General features: G+C 42.9%; 1 protein-coding gene and 1 long non-coding RNA gene across 2 annotated transcripts in view; both read right to left on the bottom strand.

Annotated features, from left to right (window-relative positions):
* Positions 1–5,644, bottom strand: part of ARHGEF28 (Rho guanine nucleotide exchange factor 28) — a 311,689-nt gene extending 306,045 nt beyond the window's left edge. The window contains exon 1 of the mRNA XM_067730988.1: positions 5,625–5,644. Within this exon, the coding sequence (XP_067587089.1) occupies positions 5,625–5,627 (3 nt within the window). The 5' untranslated portion in view covers positions 5,628–5,644. The remainder of the gene's footprint in view (positions 1–5,624) is intronic.
* A 2,933-nt stretch (positions 5,645–8,577) lies between these two features.
* LOC137221389 (uncharacterized) overlaps positions 8,578–19,719 on the bottom strand; it is a 60,432-nt gene continuing 49,290 nt past the window's right edge. Inside the window, exon 3 of the long non-coding RNA XR_010941986.1 lies at positions 8,578–9,522. This is a non-coding gene — a long non-coding RNA (uncharacterized lncRNA). The remainder of the gene's footprint in view (positions 9,523–19,719) is intronic.

The raw sequence follows: 19,719 nt of genomic DNA, 5'->3' as shown, positions 1-19,719 counted from the left end.
TGAGGAAAACTGTCGAAAAAGGACCATGCACAGACAATAAACAATGGTCATTAGGGAGAAGAGACAAATTAGCTCCAGAGACTTCGCCTAAACCATCCAGCCCAACGAAAACTTCTTAACCTTCACAAATGGTCAGAAGTCCGTAATGAGACTGCCTTTGCTCCAAGCCCTTCTAGTTTACAGCATCCCTGCAAAGGCCATTGGTGACGTTCTCCTGTGTATCAGGTGTGGAAATACTTTAATCATGAAATTAAGAAATAATCAGTCCACTTGTCTTTCATCTTCCCAGATCTACCCCACCCCTCTTCCACAAGAAGGGGTTCCACAGAAGAAAGGGAGCAGGATGGCCTATGACCCACATGCATGGGATCCAGACTTTCAAGTCTGAAATCTCTCTCGACTAAGTCCAGAAAGATAACTCAGTCATTTCAACCTGATGACTGTCTGGTGATCAAAGTGAGGTAAGTTAATAGTATTATTTCATAATCCCTTCAAACGTTTACTGACCGCCCGCTGCAGGCGCAGTACTGACCCTGTGGACAGTACATTCCTGGCTGTGTCACCCAAGACAGCCATGGCTGAACTAACAAACGCCCTCCTCACCTTCAAGTTTCAGGACAGTATAGAATGTTAGAACCAGAGGTCCTTAGAGACCATCAAGTCTACCCCTTTCCGTTTGACCAGATGAGAAGCTGAGACCCACAGAGGGGTCATACTTGCCCAAGGTAACACAGATGAGAGGCCACAGGCAATAGTCTCCATCCCTGCCTTGGACTCCCAGCCTAGGGCGCTTCCCCTTGAGATCACACGGACATCTCACTGCCTTCTGAAACCTGGAAAACCTGCTCAAGCTCCTTTTTTTTTAATGTCTATTTTCTATTTGTTATAAATATAACCATCATTTTCTGGCACTTAATCTCTGCCAGGCACTACCAGAGGGGCTCTCTGCAAATTAACTCACTGAATTCTCCCAACAACCCTAGAGGGCAGGTTACAGTGATTATCCCCATTTACAGATGGGAAATCTGAAGTAGAGAGAGGTGGTACAGCCAGGACAGAGCCAGGACCGTCTAATGAGACAGGCTGGCTCCAGAGTCCCCACTCTTAACCACTTGGTTATAGTTTACGAAAGATAATTGCTTTAACGTATAAAATGATGGAAGAAGAGGTGCAAGCCTTAAAAAGGACATGATCACTAGCGTATGATAATGAATTTAAGAGCTAAACCATACATTTCATTAATATATACAATATATTTCATGATTATTTATTAAGGGAATGTCTGTATACTTGAGGGAAATACAGAAAGCATGTTAACATCTTAAGCATTTTTTAAAGGCAAAATGATCGTGCGCACACCAGTCAAACAAAGCCTGCCACTTGAAATAGGCAGAATGCTATCTGAGTGCCAAGTACACATGCTATTATGTAAAGCGAAGGTGTCGTTGCCCATCTCCATCTATGCTGGCCTTCACTCGTCGCTATGAGGCATTTCTTTTACATCAACTTGCTACAGAAATCAAACCTCAAATTAATAAACTGAGGATTAAAATAAGAAAACACACCTCTGAAAATTAAAATACATTTTTTATAAAAGTGTTCAAAACCAAGATCACTGGAACAAATGCCCAATATTCAATTATGTTTTCACTTTCCTTCATACTAAAAATGATGTCAAATCTCATTACCTTGGTTATCCAGGAGAAGAAGTCCAGGAGCAATAATGGTAGAAATAAGCAAATTTCAATTGTGCCAAAGAGCAAATTTCAAGGGAAAACTTGCCATCAAGTTAAGAAGATGTACTATCACAGAAAAAATTACCTGCCATTTTATCAGTCAAATGTCTTAGTGTTGAGGGTGGAGAGGCCCACTCAAAATGCAACAGATCCTAAAAATTCTAAAATCAGAAAAGGACTCTTAGACATGAAATCCACAGTCCAGAGAATTAAAGCAGAGAGCAATGCCAGGCATATAGTAGGTCCTCAAATATTTGTTGAATAAATATAAGAAAATGTTCACAAAAAGAGAGGGGCACGATAGAGACTATCAAAATGGCAACATAGCAGAGCGACACTGCTTTGAGGTTTTGAGAACTTTTAAATACCTGGAAAATAACAAAAGAATTAAGGATTATAGAGACTGGACAAAAATGGCAGAGTACCATCCAATCAGGGCAAAATGCTCTGTGGTCTAGTACCTGACCTGCACTTCGTAAGAAAAATATCTCTAAGCCCAGCTTTGCCTATGGGAGGGATCTGGACTCAAGCCCTACAGCGTGGCATAATATTTACAGTACAACTCTAACATGGCAAAATTCCCTGAATTTGGTGCACTTCAAGTATAACACTTTTTTTAATTTAGAACTCTCAGTGGGAGTTGCCCAGCTTGACCCATCTCTTCATAACAAATTTAACGTCACAGGAAAATTATCCTATAGCTTCTCTGCTTCACTAAAGCAGCATAAATACAAATGCAATTAGACAAAACCTACATAAACCAGATCTGTCATATCTGATCAGTAAATTAAAGCATAATAAAATTACAGTCAGCCTGGGAGTTTGAGGGTAATTTGGACTCTCTGCAGTACCATTCTAACCATGTGCCAATTGTAAAGGGTTTTCCGACATTTACTGGGTTGGCCAAAAAGTTTGTTCAGGTTTTTCCGTAAGATGTTATGGAAAAACCCGAATGAACTTTTTGGCCAACCCAATATATCATAAACCCTTTTACTGGGGAGTCACACTTGGTCATAAACTCTGGCAGAACTTGCAGGTAGAGCTTAAGTACCAATATAATGGTTACCAACTTTGTACAAAATGCTTAATATAGAAGTAACATTATATTCCTTTATTTGTTTCAATACCTATTTGAAACACATATCTTTTTCTCATTTACCAAAGGAGGTCATGTGTCACAGCTCACCTTAAATTCCTGTGCAACTTAAGTCTTAGCCACAACAGTAGTTTCTTATAAGAGCACAGTGAGAAAATATTCCAAACTCTTCTGCAGTACTCACATGATTAAACAAAAAAAAGGTGTGAAACACAAGTGAGGCCCCTGATGAAATTTCATAGAGCCTTAGTTACCAACTACTATTTCCTCTTTACCTTTAAGTGTTTCCAAACTGCTCAGAGGACAGCAGAGGTGCTTCAAAGGAAAGTATAACGACACACCTGTTACATAACCTGTTCTTGGTTGGCCAGGCTATGTGGTTTTGATAAGGAAGAAAACACAATCAAAAGCAGGACAAACACTGATTCTCTGTTCTCCATTCTCCCATTAGCCAGGACATTCACCTGAGTCAAACGCCCAATAGCTAGCTCTGTGCCTCAGTTTCTCTAACCACTAAATATGAGGTCTGATGCTATCCAAATTCCTATCTGATCAAAGTTAATGAGCACAATAATCACACAGAAAGTCCACATCAGAACATTACACTGAAATACTATGTTGTCTAAGAAAACTCCAAACGTTTTTGCAGTAGTAATTTCTTTTGCTCCAAATACTACAAAGGAATCAGATTGGCTATTAATCCAGATAAGGCAAATACCTATGTGCTTTAAGTATGTGTATATAAAAACCCAAGACAGATAGACTAAAAAGCTTCCCAGGTAATCTGCCTGGATTATCATGTGCAAAGAGCAACCCACAGAACCCAAGAGAACAGGTCTTCGATTTTTTTGTTGTGAAAAAAGGACTTCAATTCCCCTGACATCTTCAGGGCCTAGAACACAAGATGGCAAAGCTTTAGAAAACCAGGGACCCCACGGGACCCCAAATGATCAGTTCCTTCTAAACATCTTACGTTTTCGTATTTCTTACCCAATTGGCGCGGGTCTGGTGGTAAACCTCTTTAACTCTGGGTCTGCGGGGACTTGTCTCGACTCAGGCAGAGGTCAAGAAGGGAGAAGCTGCGCAAACACAGATGTTGCTGCCAGCTACAACCAATGGGGGGGGCCGGGGGGGGACGCTGTGAGCTCCTAGGGAGGAAGATGGATTCTCTCCTGGAAATCTAATTGGTGTCTGGGAAACGAGAGTTGGGTTTCCAAGGCTGCCTGAGCACCCAGCTTCCACAAAGCCCTGCATAGGCGAGGATGCCTCCTTAGCCAACAGGCCGTCATTATGCCCCTGTGGAAACTCCCAGCACGGGAAGGTTAGGGGACCACCAGGCACACCCCAGGTTTCCAAGAGGAAAACAGATCCACGAAATAATCCTAAGGAAGTCCAACGGAATTCTGGCCGCCTCTCCTAACCAAGATAACTATAGATGCCTTTTAAAGCACAATATGTGTTTCCACATGAAAGAAATGTTAGCGCTTGTGTCCTGAGCTTCCGCTTGGTCTGCTGCTCTCTGGGGACCCGGCCCCGCCGAGCACCCTCACCCCGGTGCCAGGCACTGATGGGGAAGGGAAACGCCAGCTTTCGAGGCTCTGCCTTCTCCACCGCAAGAAGACCATTTATTTCCCCGGCGCCCGAAGGACAGCGGCCGGGCTTCCACCCGCCCATCCCCGGTCCCCTGAGCGGGGCCGGCGGGGGCGAGAGGGGCCGCACGGTCCGGACGACCCAGTGCTCCGCAGCTGCAGCCGCCGCGCCGGCCGCGCCGCCTCTGCACTTGTTGCCGTCCCCGAGGACAGGGAGGCGGCGGCCATCCCCGCGCCGCCGAGCCCGCGGCAGCACCCCCTTTCCACCCCCGCTGACCCTCGCGCCCTCCGGGACCCTGGAGAAAGTAGCTCCGCGAGGGCGAACTCAGGTGAGGCGGCCAAACTTTTCCACCCCGGGCGGCCGGGAGACGCGGGGATGGAGCCCCCAGAGAGCACTTACCCGGAGGTGCTGTCCCGCAGCCTCCGACGCCCGAGCGAGGCGCTGCCCCCGCGCCCTGCCCGAGGGCGCCCGGAACGCGCCGCCGGAGCCGGGGAGGCTCTCGCGAAGCGGCCCACGCCCGGCGGCGGCGCGGCCGGGGCAGCGCGAGGGGGCGGAGCCGAGGCCGCTCTCCAGGGCCGAGCTGGCTGCGCCCGCGGCTGGGGCCGCCCCGCTCGCTCCGCGCCTGCCGGCTGCCGCTGGATCTCCGCCTGCCCGCCTCCCGGCCCCGGCATCACATGGCCGGGCCCGCCCGCCGCCGCGCCCGACACCGGCTCCAGGAGGAAACCTGAAGCTGCCCGACCGCGCGGGCTCCGCCGGCCCCCTCCCAACGCCCGCGGCCGCTTGCCTCGGCCTCGCTCCCCTGGCCCTGAGCCCCGCGACCGGCGGGGGCTCCGAGCCCGGGAAGCTCGAGGTTGCGCCCTGGTGGCGGCGCCTGCGCGCCCCGGACCCCTCTGGCCTCGCCTGGGCGCCGCCAGAGCGAGGGGTCGGCTGTCGGCTCCTGAAAGGAGATGTGCTGGGCCCGAGGGAGCCCCAGGCTGTCCTCGGCCAAAAGCCACCACAGTTGTGACTTAACGTGGCCCATTTCTTACCTAAACATCTGCAGACACCCTCTTGTTTCTCGAGGCTCAGGTTCCTCAAGCCGAGAGCTTCGCGAGCTGCGATTCTCTGCGCCTTCACGCCAGCAAGGGGCTCCATTAGAAGTCACCAAAATATGAAAACCCTCTTTCTTACCATGAACAGCAATATGAGAGGGACCCCCTTACCATCAACGCACTTTTCTGGTTAGAACTGATCGCAACCCCAAGCAGAGAAGCCTCTCCATCAGCCAGGCCTTCCTAAAAGAGACTTCAGATAATGATAGCAGCTTTAAAGGCAAAAGTACCGATTTGATTTTTCTAATAGTTACCTTGAGTCTTTGTTTTGGTTTTCCTGTGAAGACCTGCCGTCCGCAGAACCCCTAATCCCCACAGTCCTAACACAGGGCACCGCTGGAGTATTTCATATTTGTTTCTTTCAAGTGAAGTAGCCCGAGAGAGCTGGCCACTGAGACACCCCTCCCCAGCTGTCACCAACACCTCTCCTGGGCCTTAGCCATTTTGGCCTCCCTCCTGGCCCTCACCTTGCCCAGCCCACCTTGCCGACAGAGCAGCCTGAGGAAGAAGGGAAGGCTTAAGAAGAAAGCAAGAAAACCCTGCCTTGTGTCCTTCACCCTGTTCCAAGGCAAAGGTCCGGGCTTCTGCCTTGATTAAAAGGACCCCACCCTGGCATTGCTCGCCTGACCCCATGCTGCAATCCCAGCTCCTGCTTCACGGAGCTGGGACCCCAAGGCCTGGCCTCAGGCACTGCCTTTTAAAGAAAAAGAAGTTCCTGCCCATTTCCAGGACTTCAAAGTACTCAAGACCAAAAAAATAAAAACAGTTTTATATTTTTCAAGACTAAAAAATATTTCCAACCCTAAAATGTGTACTGGAGACTAACTGAACAACACACTTGACAAAAATGGTTTCCAATCCGTGGTGAGCAAAAACATTGTTGAATTTGTGGCCTTTGTTGTTATGCTTCTTTTTACATCACTGGTACTGTGCGTTTTCATTTCTTTCTTTCTCCCCCCCTCCTTTTTTTCATTACTTCTGTCAGATACGTAGATAGAAGAAAAATAAGAAAATGTGGGAGGAGGACCAACTATTATAAGAAGTTACCCCAAATCTCCTTCCCCACTAAAATTAAGAAACAAACAAGCAAAACTAGTACTTGTGGAACCCTCAGCAACTGAGGACATATAACCATGCTATCTGCAGTTTTCTTGCCCTCTCTCAAGCACTGAGCTTGATCAATATTTAAATATTTAAATATTTAAATAAGTACTTGGCTTGCAACTTCTCTTGGTTCAAATATTAAGCAAAGTGTACTCTAGCAACCTTAAAAGAAGCCCGTGGATGCATGCAGCAGGAAGCTATCAATCCTCTGCATCTGATTGATTTTGCTGCTCCAGATATAGGTCACTCAGGACACTGAGATAGTGCTAGGCTTGGCTGAGATGGCATTTGTTTAGAATTCAAAGACTACGTATTCTCCAGCCCCAGAAAAGGGACATTCAGCCAACAAGAAACCAGGCTGGTAATTCAGTTGGGAAAATTCTTACTTCCCAGTGAATATTAGGCCAGTGTCCCAGCTCAGCTTTGTCTTTTCTAGTTATTCAGTCTCCATTCATCCTTACAGACTTCAGACAGAACTCCTCCGTAAATCCTGTCCAGTTTCTGCCAGCCTCTGAACTTTGGCAAAGCTTAATGGCCTTACCACACAATTTAGCACCTGATTCTTTTCACTGTCATATGTCAGACTAATTCAGGTCCTTAGCCTCTTCACTTGTCATTTCAAGGGCAAAGACTGTTTTTTAATCCCAGTAATCTCCACAGTCCTAACACAGGGCACCTTTGGAGTATTTAATATTTGTTTTTTTCAAGTGAAGTATCGTATCAGTTATGCAGGTTGGAAAATGTATATCACAATTTTCAAACTTTTCTTTAATGGATTAAAACCACTCAAAATTCTATTAGCTACTTAATTCTTTCCTGGTCTTCCTTCTATTTCCTTTGCCAGTAATTCTCAAAGCCTGAATAATGGTAAATCTAATGTTCGGACATATGAGTTAGGAAATTATCAGTGTTTCCTAAATAAAAGCATGGCACTGGAAGACAATAGTTTTGGGGTGGGAGGGGGACAAATTTTGGAACTAGAAATTGGATGAGCTTGGGAAGAGCCAGCCTTTCTAAGCCTCCATTTCCTCAGCTGTAAAATGAGCATAAGAATAGTATTTATTATCATGGTGAAGATTAAATGACTGAAGGTGATTATGGGACACATAATAAGGATGTAGGAAATAGTGGCAATTAATTTTTCGGGGTATGTATATATTAGGAGAACACTTCAGAACTTTGAGAATTAATAGAGCATGTCAGACTCCAAGGTAAGAAACTAGTTCTGGACGATACACTTGGTTGCTCAGACTGAGAAGGTTAGGGAATACAGAAGAGGCCAAAATGAGCAAAACCAGGGGGCAAATCTTGTGGGGAAAGGCTCACAGTTCTCATTCTGGCTCCACATTAGCATCACCTTAGAAGCTTTAAAAATAAGACCTTGATTCCCACAATCCCACCCCAGACCAATTATTTCAGAATCTCTAGGGGATGGGTCCCACACGTTGGGTTTTTTTTTTTTAAGCTCCCCAGATGATTCCAATGGTCTGCCAAAGTTGGGAAGAGCTGTACTAAAGGAACTGAATTCATTGCCACTGGAGAAGAATGACAGCCAACCCTCGATTAAAGGAGGCTAAGGGAATCAGCTCATTCATTTCTACTAATGATGAACAATCCTGTTTAAATTGCAGGCCAGTGGTGCTTCAGTGTTATGTCCATGTGAATCACTTGGAGATCTTGTCAAAATGCAAATTCTGACTCAGTATCAGATGGAGGCTGATACTCTGCATTTCTGACAAGCTCCAGGTAATGCCACTGCTGCTGGTCTGTGGACCATACTCTGAGTAGCCAAATAATAAGTCCAAAATGGACATTAGGAACAAAAAGTATACAAATATTCATATTGTTAGAAGTCTTGACATCTTTGAATATTTTTAATCAATTAATATTTATTGTACACCAACTAAAAATGTATTTTGCAATCTTTTAAGAAAAGAATAGGCCATTTCCAGCCAGTTTTTTAAAATTTTTTTTTTAACATTTATTTGTTTATTTAGGCTGCATTGGGTCTTGATTGCGGCACGCCGGATTTTCCTTGCAGCATGAGGGATCTTTTTGTTGTTGTTGTGGCATGCAGGATCTTTAGTTGCGGCATGCCAATTCTTAGTTGCGGCATGCATGTGGGATCTAGTTCCCTGACCAGGGATCGAACTCGGGCCCCCTGCATTGGGAGGGCAGAGTCTTAGCCACTGGACTAAGGACTTCCCTAAAGGGAAGGTACAGCCTCTCAAATAGGGCCAACTTCTCCACCAGGCACAGCAGGCTCAGTGCCCAAAGCCCACCATACTTTTAGAAACCAACAAAATGTTTTAATTTCTTTTAGAATGGAAGAAAAAAGAACTTTTAGGTCAAAGAAAATGTTTTAACATATAATATTAATATATTTGTCTTTATAACAGTGGAGTCATAAGATGTAATTATTTTATTTTACTTTATTTTTTATGGAGGAAGCAGCCCATGAAGGCAAAAGTGCCTAGGGCCCACAAAAGTCATAATGTGACTGTGTGCTCAGTCTAATTTAGTCCCAGGTAGTTTTAGGAAAGCACATGAAGCCTACTGTGGCTAATATTTACATACTGATATTTCCATGAACAGGAAGATATTGGGGAAGATAAAAATTGTCCCTTGAGTGGAGCTGCCCCTTTAACCACACAGAGTTCATCACTTCCTACATGCATGATTTGAGGAACACTGGGGATGCTCCATTGACAAAACATTGTTCCTCGTCAGCTGGTTCCTGAGGCTCTAAAATTCTACCATTAGAGACTTTTTCCACCTCCAGAGCCAGTCTATAGAGACACACTCTCTAGAGACCCTTTCTCTGTAACATTGGCTTTCTTTCAGCACCAATTTTTTTTACCTTCCAGATCCAGGACCCCATCTCAGGAACTTATCAGGGGATTTTCTATGAAAAGAAGAAAACATAATAATGAGATTCCATTTTATAAGAAACACCAATTCTAATCAGCTCCTAAAAATTTAAATGTGGCCATACATGGCTAAGCAACATCACCTTCATCACTATAATTCAATACGGTAACCTCAACAAAAATTACTGATTGTTTTACTGTCCACTATGTTTTACTGTCCACTACTATAGCCATTAGCTAGTAGACTACTTAACCTAATTAAAATGAAATAAAATCTAAAAATCAGTTCCTCATTGCACTGGCCACGTTTTGGGTGCTCAGTATCCACACGTACCTATTGGACAACACAGAGACAGAACATTTCCATCATCACAGAAATTTCCATCAGACAGTGCTGTTTCAAGGGTTTGAGTAGAGAGGGCACCACCCTTCTTGGACCCTCTGAAATGCAAGGCCAGTTGGGGAAGTATGCAGACTCTAGCTCAGGCACAGTTTTTGGTTCCCATTTGTCAACTGATCTACAACTACCCAGATCATCAGTCACTCTGCTCTTTTCTAAACCTTCCAAACCAAAGTTTCTAGAAAACCAACTTTTTGTTGAAATTCCCTTGCCTTTCAAGAAAGCTAGACCTTTTTGACTTGTGAAGGGCATTATATACTATTCATGATCCACCCAAGGAACTTCAAAGGTTTATCCCAGGATCTAGAGCAGTCTTTATCCCAAAAAGTGATTGTTTATGTGCATCACTGGTATGTTTGGGTTTTATCCTTGCGGAATGACTCTAGCTGTCCTCAAGTTGTAGATGACTTCTTAAATTTTAAACCAACTCCAAGGGCCCTTTTTGATCTCCCAGGCATAACTGTACAAGGCAGGCCAGCTGGATAATGCCCCAAATGCATGTGTCTATAAAGAATCTCCCATCATCAGCAATTTTGTTTCCAAGAGCCCTGCTAGAGTGCTCAGGTATGGGGTGTGGGGCAGAACAACTAGTCTCTAGCATTTCTCCAATCCCCTAACACCTGCTAAACACGAACATATTAAATCCCAGCCTGGAGCAAGTCTTCACAGTTATATAATAAAAGCCCTGAAAAAACAGAGTTGATAACTGAGATACTAACACCATCTTAATTAGGGAGGAGATAACATGGGTGGGAAATAATGTGTGTGCAGCTGTCACATGGGCTGTAATTATGTTTAAGACTTCTGGTGACATGACAGAGGGTGAGAATGCAGCTTCAGTGTTCTGCACATGATGTCATTTGGAAGCCTCAGAAAGCACGTATAGCTTTGGGCAGCTATTACTCACTAAGGAGGATCAAGATCCTGTTTTTCCATTTACAAAGGGCAGGCAGAGGAAGGGAAAAGACAGGAAAATCTATAAATAAAATTAGTGTGAATCAGTTTCCCCCCCACAAAAAAACCTATATAAATATATTTTAACTCAGCTTTTTCATTCAGACCCATTTGATTGCTCCTAATACATAACCCAAGAGCTAAGTTTGGAATCCTGCTACTAAAGGATCCAAGAATATTTTAATAGCTTCAGTTAAATATCCTGCAATTTCTGAATCCAACTCAAAAGAGCAAGATAGTCAATACCAAGTGCAGTGCACAAGAACTGTTTTGTGGTTGATGTTGTCGTTGTTTTGTTGTTGCTGTTTTCGATTCTGAAAAGACCCCATTCCCACTCACCCCTGAAGTTGGATATTTTGGCAGAACTTTTTCTTCAGGACTCTAAGGAGGTAGGTGAGGCAGGTAAGCTTACCGAGGGCCCTGAGACCCCAACTCAGATGAAGAAACTTAAGAATCATCCATAATGTACAAAGGAAAATGCAAAGACTTGGGAAAAATGGAGAGTTCAAAAATAACATGTTTTTAACTCCTCTTGGTTTTAAATAATAAAGTGTCCTATCCAGAACCCTGCCATAAAAGGAAGTTAATTCTCTTCTATCAGAGAAAATGTCTTTAAATTAGCACTCTCTGATATTATTTCATAGTGCAAATAATTCATTGTTTTTCATCTTGAAAAATAATTTCAGCCATAGATGATCATGGGAAGCAGCCACAGGAGAAGTGGTGAACAAACTCAGAGCTTACAGATGGCCTCCGCCTGCCTCTAGACCAGGGGCCAGCAAACTTTTTCTGTAAGGGGCCAAATAGTAAATATTTTAGGCTTTGTGGGCTATATAGTCTCGGTCACAACCACTCAACTATGACACTGTAGTACAAAAATAGTGGTACATAATATGTAAACAAATGAGCTTGTCTGTGTTCCAGAAATTTGTATTTACAAAAATTGGCAGTGGGCCAGATTTGCCCCACAGGCTATAGTTTGCCTTCCCACTGTTGTAGACCACTGGAGTATCATGGGGAGCTCTAAAAATCACTAAAGCCTGGATATTACCTCAAATATGGACAAATATATTACCATATGGAAATCCACAATACGGCAAAGAGTTCAAAATTCAGCTATAGAATTAAACTATAGAAATTAAAAGTTAAGCTACAGGGAAAAAAATAAAACAGGGAGGGATAGTGAAGGGAAGAAAAGAGAACTTCCATAAATTCTCATTAATATACTCCAGAGGTATAAAAGAAAATAATATATCTATCAAACAAGAACAAGATGCTATGAAAAGGAGACAATCAGAGGACAAGAAAGTATACTCAGACATTAAAAATATAAGGTAGTAAAGTTTAAAAATTCAACAGAAGGTTGAAGATAAAGTTGAGAAAATATCCCAGAAAGTTTAAGAAAAGGCAAATGCTGGAGAAAAGGGAACCCGCCTACACTGTTGGTGGGAATGTAAATTGGTACAGCCACTAGGGAAAACAGTATGGAGGTTCCTTAAAAAACTAAAAATAGAGCTACCATGTGATCCGGCAATCCCACACCTGGGCATATATCTGGAAAAGACAAAAACTCTAATTTGAAAAGATATATAAACCCCAATGTTCATAGCAGCACTATTTACAATAGCCAAGACATGGAAGCAACCTAAGTGTCTATCAACAGATGAATAGATAAAGAAGATGTGGTATATATATACAATGGAATGGTACTTAGCAAGAAAAAAGAATGAAATAATGCCATTTGCAGCAACATGGATGGACCTAGACAATATCATACTAAGTGAAGTCAGACAAAGACAAATATTATATGATATCAGTTATATATGGAATCTAAAAAATAATACAAATGAATCTATTTACAAAACAGAAACAGACTCACAGACATAGAAAACAAACTTATGGTTACCAAAGGGGAATTGGGTGGGGGGATAAATTAGGAGTTTGGGATTAACAGATACACACTACTATATATAAAATAGGTAACCAACAAGGACCAGCTGTATAGCACAGGGAACTATATTCAGTATTTTCTAATAACCTATAATGGAAAAGAATCTGAAAAAGTATATATATATATATAATATATAAATTATATATTATATATATATATATAACTGAATCATTTTGCTGTACACCTGAAACTAACACAACATTGTAAATCAACTATACTTCAATTTTTTTTTTTTACTTTAGAGCAAAATCACTTTTATTTCCCTCAACAAAATGTATCTCCAGAAGATACCCTTTTAACCAAAAAAAAAAACCAATTCCAAAACAAAAAACATATCCAATTTTCCTTGCATACAGAGTTGTTTCTTATTATTTTTAATTGCATATATTAGAATTCTTAACCCTTAGAAACCTTAATTTATAGTGAAAACTTAGTAAGCAGTTGTGAACTATTACACTAGCATTCTTTAGCAAATTTGTGAATACATTTCATAATTTTTAGAAATACATGCTTCTTCATAGTAAAATTATTATTTTTTTACATCTTTATTGGAGTATAATTGCTTTACAACGGTGTGTTAGTTTCTGCTTTATAACAAAGTGAATCAGTTATACATATACATATGTTCCCATATCTCTTCCCTCTTGCGTCTCCCTCCCTCCCACCCTCCCTATCCCACCCCATATACTTCAAGTTTTTTTTTTACTTCACTTCAATTTTTAAAAAAAGAAAGAGAAGGCAAATTCATAGAAAATATGAAATCAAAAGTAAAATTTTTAAGGATTAAGCTCACATATTCAACATACCACTAAAAAGAGGTCCAGGAGAAGAAAAGAGAGTGAAAGAAAGTATCAAGGATACATTCTTTTAAGCTCTGAATTCAGGAAAACATAAGTCTATTCTAAGAATTTATCCTAAAGATATATGCAAGGGCATGAAGATACATACACAATTGTGCTTAGTGCAACATTTCTGTAAGAGCAAAAATCGGAAACAACCTAATTGTTCATGGTTGTTTGGTTACATAAATTACGGAACACCTATACTTATGTAGTTGTTTAAAAAATAATAAACGGTTCTAGATGTACTAACATGGAAATATGTCCAGCTTCTGGCACTAAGTGAGAAAAGTCAGTTGTAGAACAGTATTATTACGGGGAGCCCCTTTATATTTGAAAAATAAAACAAATAAAATGTTTAAAGATCAATATATGTTTGCAAATTGCAGCTAAAGAGTTACTAAAGAAACTGTTAATAGGCGTTATCTCTTGGGAGACAAGCAGGATTGGGGGGTTAGCTGAACAGTCCTTCAACTTTGCATTTACATACATCTACATCGTGGCCTTTTTTTTACAATGTTTATATGTTTCTTCTGTAATTTCTAAAAATCAAACGCAATAAGTAAATTATTTACAACATTATGGAAAGGAAAAAACACTTTTTGCCTTTACAATATCTCTGGGAAGATTATCAGGGGTCAGGAGGAAAAGAAAATGAAATTCCTAATTAGAGAAAGACCCAGATGAAGAACACAAGCAGTAAAAGGCATTGCCAGGCCCTTCAGGAGCTTATGTTAGAGTTAGGAACGTAGACTCATACAGATGGCCAGCGGTGACCAGGGCTCCGTGGTATAGCCTCCTGTCCAATTGTGTAGAATGTCAAAGCCTGGGAGCTTGGAGGGCAGAGACCTATGAAGACTGGAGTAGCCAAAGATGCTTCATGAAGGAAGTAAGACTTGAAGGATCATAAAGGCAGAAAGGAGAACATTACAAGCCAAACAGCCAATAAGAGTAAAGACATGGATCCCAATGAGCATGCAGAATTCAGGCAAAGGTGAGGAGAGTAGCCCATTGAGATTAGAGGGATCATGTTCATTAGGACTGGGTTTGGCTGCTCATTTAAGCCACTTATTTAACGGTGGCTTAAATAAGATAGAGGTTTAATTTTCTTTCATGTCAAAGGAGGCCGGAGATACAACGTCCTGGGCTATTTCAAGAGCTTCAACATCATCAGGGCCTCAGACTCCTCCCTTCCTGCCTCACCATCTTCAGCACTGGTTCCAATCTTCAAGGTAGCCTCATAATTGCAAGATGGTCGCTGTAGCGTGAGCCATCATATCTATGCTCTACACAGCGGGAAGAAGGAAGGAGCAAGGAAAAGAGACATACCTCCCAGTCCAGCCAACCTCTTTTGAAGGGTTTCCTGGAATCTGCACCCAACAATGTCTACTTACATCTCATTGGCTACCCCTGTCAATTACAGGAGGCTGGAAACATGTAGGCTTTTTAAGCTGGGCACATTGATGTTCCTATTAATACAAAATTTCTAGGAGTAAAGGACTGTTAACCATCTCTGCCAAGTGATTAGGTTAGACTATAAAGGTTGTGTTTTTTTTGTTTTTGTTGTTTGTTTTTTTGTTTGTTTGTTTTTTGCGGTACGTGGGCCTCTCACTGTTGTGGCCTCTCCCGTTGTGGAGCACAGGCTCCGGACGCGCAGGCTCAGCGGCCATGGCTCAGGGGCCCAGCCGCTCCGCAGCATGTGGGATCTTCCCGGACCAGGGCACGAACCTGTGTCCCCTGCATCGGCAGGCGGACTCTCAACCACTGCGCCACCAGGGAAGCCCGACTATAAAGGTTTTTGAAAACAAGGCAGACAAAAGAATTTACATTGGAAAAGGGGAGAAAGAAATTAGCAAATTACCTATCATCTGTAAAGAAACAGGTAGAAAAATGAATCAACTTAAATGGAGTTTTAAAAGCATAGAAGAAATAAATTTAAAAATAAATGAGAAACACTAATAGCTACTTTTTAAAGTAGCTAATGTATTAGTTACACAATGAAGTGAATATACTTAATATTACTGAACTGTACACCTAAAATGGTTAAGATAGTAAATATTATGTTAGGTATATTTTTCCCCAATTATATTTTTAAAAAATTTTAAGTAGCTAATTTATACTTTTGTAGTTATATACCTGAACTTACAGAAACGTGCGGCCCTGCTCCATTCAGAAACTTGGAACCTTCTCCTATTTTCTAAAAAGATTTAGTAACACTTATCCATGTACCCCTTATACCACCAATACAGGGTAGACTCCTGGTCTGCATATGATGACAGAAGTCAGCCTTTCTCCCTTCTCACCCATATGCCCATGGTATGTTGAAGACACTACTATAACAACAGTTATCACCTTGTGCTTTAATTGATTGTTTATGGTGCCAGTTAAGAGGGGATGTGACTGAGTAGAAAGAGCAGCATGGGCTTTGTCATCAGAAGGACCTGACTTTCCCCTTGCTAACTATTTTCCTCCAGCAAGTTACTTTAACTTTCAAAGATATGCTTCAGGTACCATTAAAGTGAAGACTGTAACATGAATCTTACACATATTTTTCAGATTGTAGTGAGGACTGGAGCCTAGTACTCAGCAAGAACTCAGTAAAATAGGGCTTCCCTGGTGGCACAGTGGTTGAGAGTCCGCCTGCCGATGCAGGGGACACGGGTTCGAGCCCTGGTCTGGGAAGATCCCACATGCCGTGGAGCAACTAAGCCCGTGAGCCACAACTACTGAGCCTGCGCATCTGGAGCTTGTGCTCCGCAACAAGGGAGGCCACGACAGTGAGAGGCCCGCGCACCGTGATGAAGAGTGGCCCCCGCTCGCCGCAACTAGAGAAAGCCCTCCACACAGAAATGAAGACCCAACACAGCCAAAAAATAAATAAATAATTAAAATAGCCTTCATTATTGTTTATGTCTTCCCTTCTGGATTCAAAGGTCTTTAGGGACAGGGCATGTCTTACTTATGTTTTTTGTGAGCCCCTAGTGTCTAACACAGTACTGGATGCCCTGATAAGAGTCATTTGAGCAAACAGAAGATCAACTGACAGATGTTCATGAAAGCTCTAAAGCCAGCAGTGTACAGCCTGCTCCCGTGGAGTGAATGTCACTGGCCCATCGCAGTACCCCAGAGCCAGTAGGGAAGCCATAGGATCTAAACTTCCCCGGGGACAGTAAGTGACATTGTAGAATTCTCCTTGTGGGACATTTGAAATTCTGAGATTCTAGATGCCTAACAATTGTTGCTTCTTTTCCTTTTTTTATGCTTCATAGTTTAATAAATATGTTTTATATTAACGAAGTTTCCTTTAGGTGCACTGTGTCCGATGGGCTTGTTTTAGCGTGTTTCCTGACAAACTCCCACATGGACAGTCCCTTTCGGAACGTGGAGATGCATTCAAACCTGAAAAGTCCCATCTGTGTCCCCCCCTTTTGGGAATCCACCTACATCAATATCTTCCCTGGATGGTTGTGATATAAGAAGCACAAAGGTTCTGCAAAAGCTCCCCAGACTCTCCCTTATTTTACCTAAGTCAAATTTCTAAAGCACAGGGCACTCTACCCTAATCCCTTGGGTTGCAAAGCTCTTCTGTTGCTCCTATTCTTTTATCTTTTGCCTCTCCCTGTCTCTTGACATTTGCACATGGGAGCATCAAATTGCAGGGTGGAAAGGGAAACGATCTGATTTCTTCTGTGTATTCAGGAAAACTACCCAGCGGCAGAGTGTGCCTGGCATGCATCTACTCTAAATGCATTCCCTTGTCGGGTTGTTGTCCCACAGTTAGGCAGAGCCAGCTGTGCTTTTTTAGGCCAGGGGCCTGAGCAGACGTATCACCTGGAAGACTTTTCCCCATCACTCATGCCTGGGCCCCACCCCTGGAAGTACTGAGTCAGCATATCCTGGGAGCATCCTGGGCATGTGTACTTTGAAAATGCTCCCCAGGTAATTCTATTAGGTTCTTCTCCAACTCTACCCTTGGGAAACACCAATGTTACCTGTGCTTCCCTTCTGAAGAACTACTCTTGGCATTGCTTCCTAAAAAGCTATTTTCTCATTGGCTGGTCTCATCCACCAGTGCTGTAAGGAATTGCACTATGGAACACAGCCTCAGAACCCTGAGAGTGGCAGCTACCGCTTATGCTTAGCACATACCAGAGCTCTTTACTCATCCAAATTTATTTAAGCCTCACAACAACACTCTGAGATACTGGTGGTGTCTCCTATTACCAAGGAAGAAACTATTAAGTGGTAGAGACCAGATTTAAAGTCAGCCCCTACTAGTAACCGATGCTCTACGTGGCCTCTTGCAGCAAGCTGCAGAAGCCTCAGGAGTCACATGTTTCTTTATGGTCAAACTAACCCCAGTTGCCTTGCTGACCACTTCCACCCTGGCCCATCTGGCTCCACCACCAGCCCCAGCCTTCCCATCTCTTTGGTCTGCTCAGCCACATAACTTCTAAAAACAATATTGCGGACCTCAGTGTTTTTCTACTGATTTCCTAAGCCTTAGCTCAGGCTCTCCTTCCAGAAAATGTCCTCCACCCTCCACACCAAGCTGGGTTAGGTACCTTATCCACACTTCCCTCTTGCTCTGTGCATTTCTTTTTTTTTTTTTGGCGGTACGCAGGCCTCTCACTGCTGTGGCCCCTCCCGTTGCGGAGCACAGGCTCCGGACGCGCAGGCTCAGTGGCCATGGCTCACGGGCCCAGCCGCTCCGCGGCATGTGGGATCTTCCCGGACCGGGGCACGAACCCGTGTCCCCTGCATTGGCAGGCGGACTCTCAACCACTGCGCCACCAGGGAAGCCCTGCTCTGTGCATTTCTTGACCACCAAACTTACTATGTGGCATCATGATAGCTTGTGTTGGCTTCCATCTCCCTCAGTTGAGAGTTCACTAGGGTCAGGTGTATGTTTCAATCATCTCTGATTCTCTGACGCCTAGTACAAAATCTGGCGGAAGCAACATATAACTATTTGTTGAGTAAACAACATCAGCTTCAGTGATACCTCCACCCCTCATGTTACAAGAAGGGCTTATTAATTCTCCTCTGGAATCTGGGGCAAGAAGGGACATCTTCCATCAGCCCCTTATGAAGACGTTATCTCTAGACACTACAGACATATTCTTTGCATCTTTTCCTGTATTCCTCAAACCCCTGCCCCAATATACATATATTCTTTTTCTATAGCTGAGGTGCCAGGGACACAAAAGTCATGCTTAATATGCAAAAGATAAGCTCCCATTCAGACTCCAACTTTTCTAAAAGATAATGTCCCCTTTATCATCCTTAAATCTCTCTTTCCCACCCTGCCTAGACTTGTTGGTGGGGGACCTACTGCAGCAGGTGAAATGGGGCCTTAGGGCTTCTGGATTGAGGCTCCGAAATGCAGACGTATGACACCTTGAAACATCTGACAGTCATGTGCAACCTCAAGGTTGTAGCTACAAACTCTCGTGCCTTTATCTCTTAACATTTGAGGTCTTTGGAATTAGTTGCAGCTTGTGAGTACCAGGAGATGAGCAGGAACTGTCAATGGAACCACCCAGTGGTCAAGGAGGTCAATTAGCCAAGTAAGAAGAAACAAAGAACGGCAGGTGCTTTTCACAACTTCTCTGTAAAACTTTGTATTTGGCTTTATAGATAAAAAATATTCTTTTATGATTTCCATTAACAATTTTATAAACAATTTCTATTGACCCCCTAGAACACTCATGATATACCCCAGTTTACTAAACATATTATGAACAAATCTCATTTGCCATCACTCTCTCACTGCTCCCCTGCTCCAATCACACTTGCATAGCTCAGGATATATTTGTTTTGCCAGTCATTTCAGCACTGTTAAAATGCACCCTTAAGATGGCTTTGATGACAACTACAAAATACCGTCATTAAAACATTCCTTAGTAGAAAACATTGCATTCTTCCTTCACAGGTTATGAGCTGTCTTAAGAAACAGGGGAGGAGTGTTTGAGGGAAGAATGCAAATGGTGCTCTGTAAAACTTTTAACATGCTGCGGGTTGACTTTCGCCTTTGATACTGACTGCATGACAAATTGTATAAACCGTAATAAGCAAACATCACACC

The sequence above is a fragment of the Pseudorca crassidens genome, chromosome 3 (assembly GCF_039906515.1).
Source record: "Pseudorca crassidens isolate mPseCra1 chromosome 3, mPseCra1.hap1, whole genome shotgun sequence".
Lineage (NCBI taxonomy): Eukaryota > Metazoa > Chordata > Mammalia > Artiodactyla > Delphinidae > Pseudorca > Pseudorca crassidens.
Note: the sequence above shows the minus strand (reverse complement) of the source record. Positions and strands in the feature narration are given on the sequence as shown.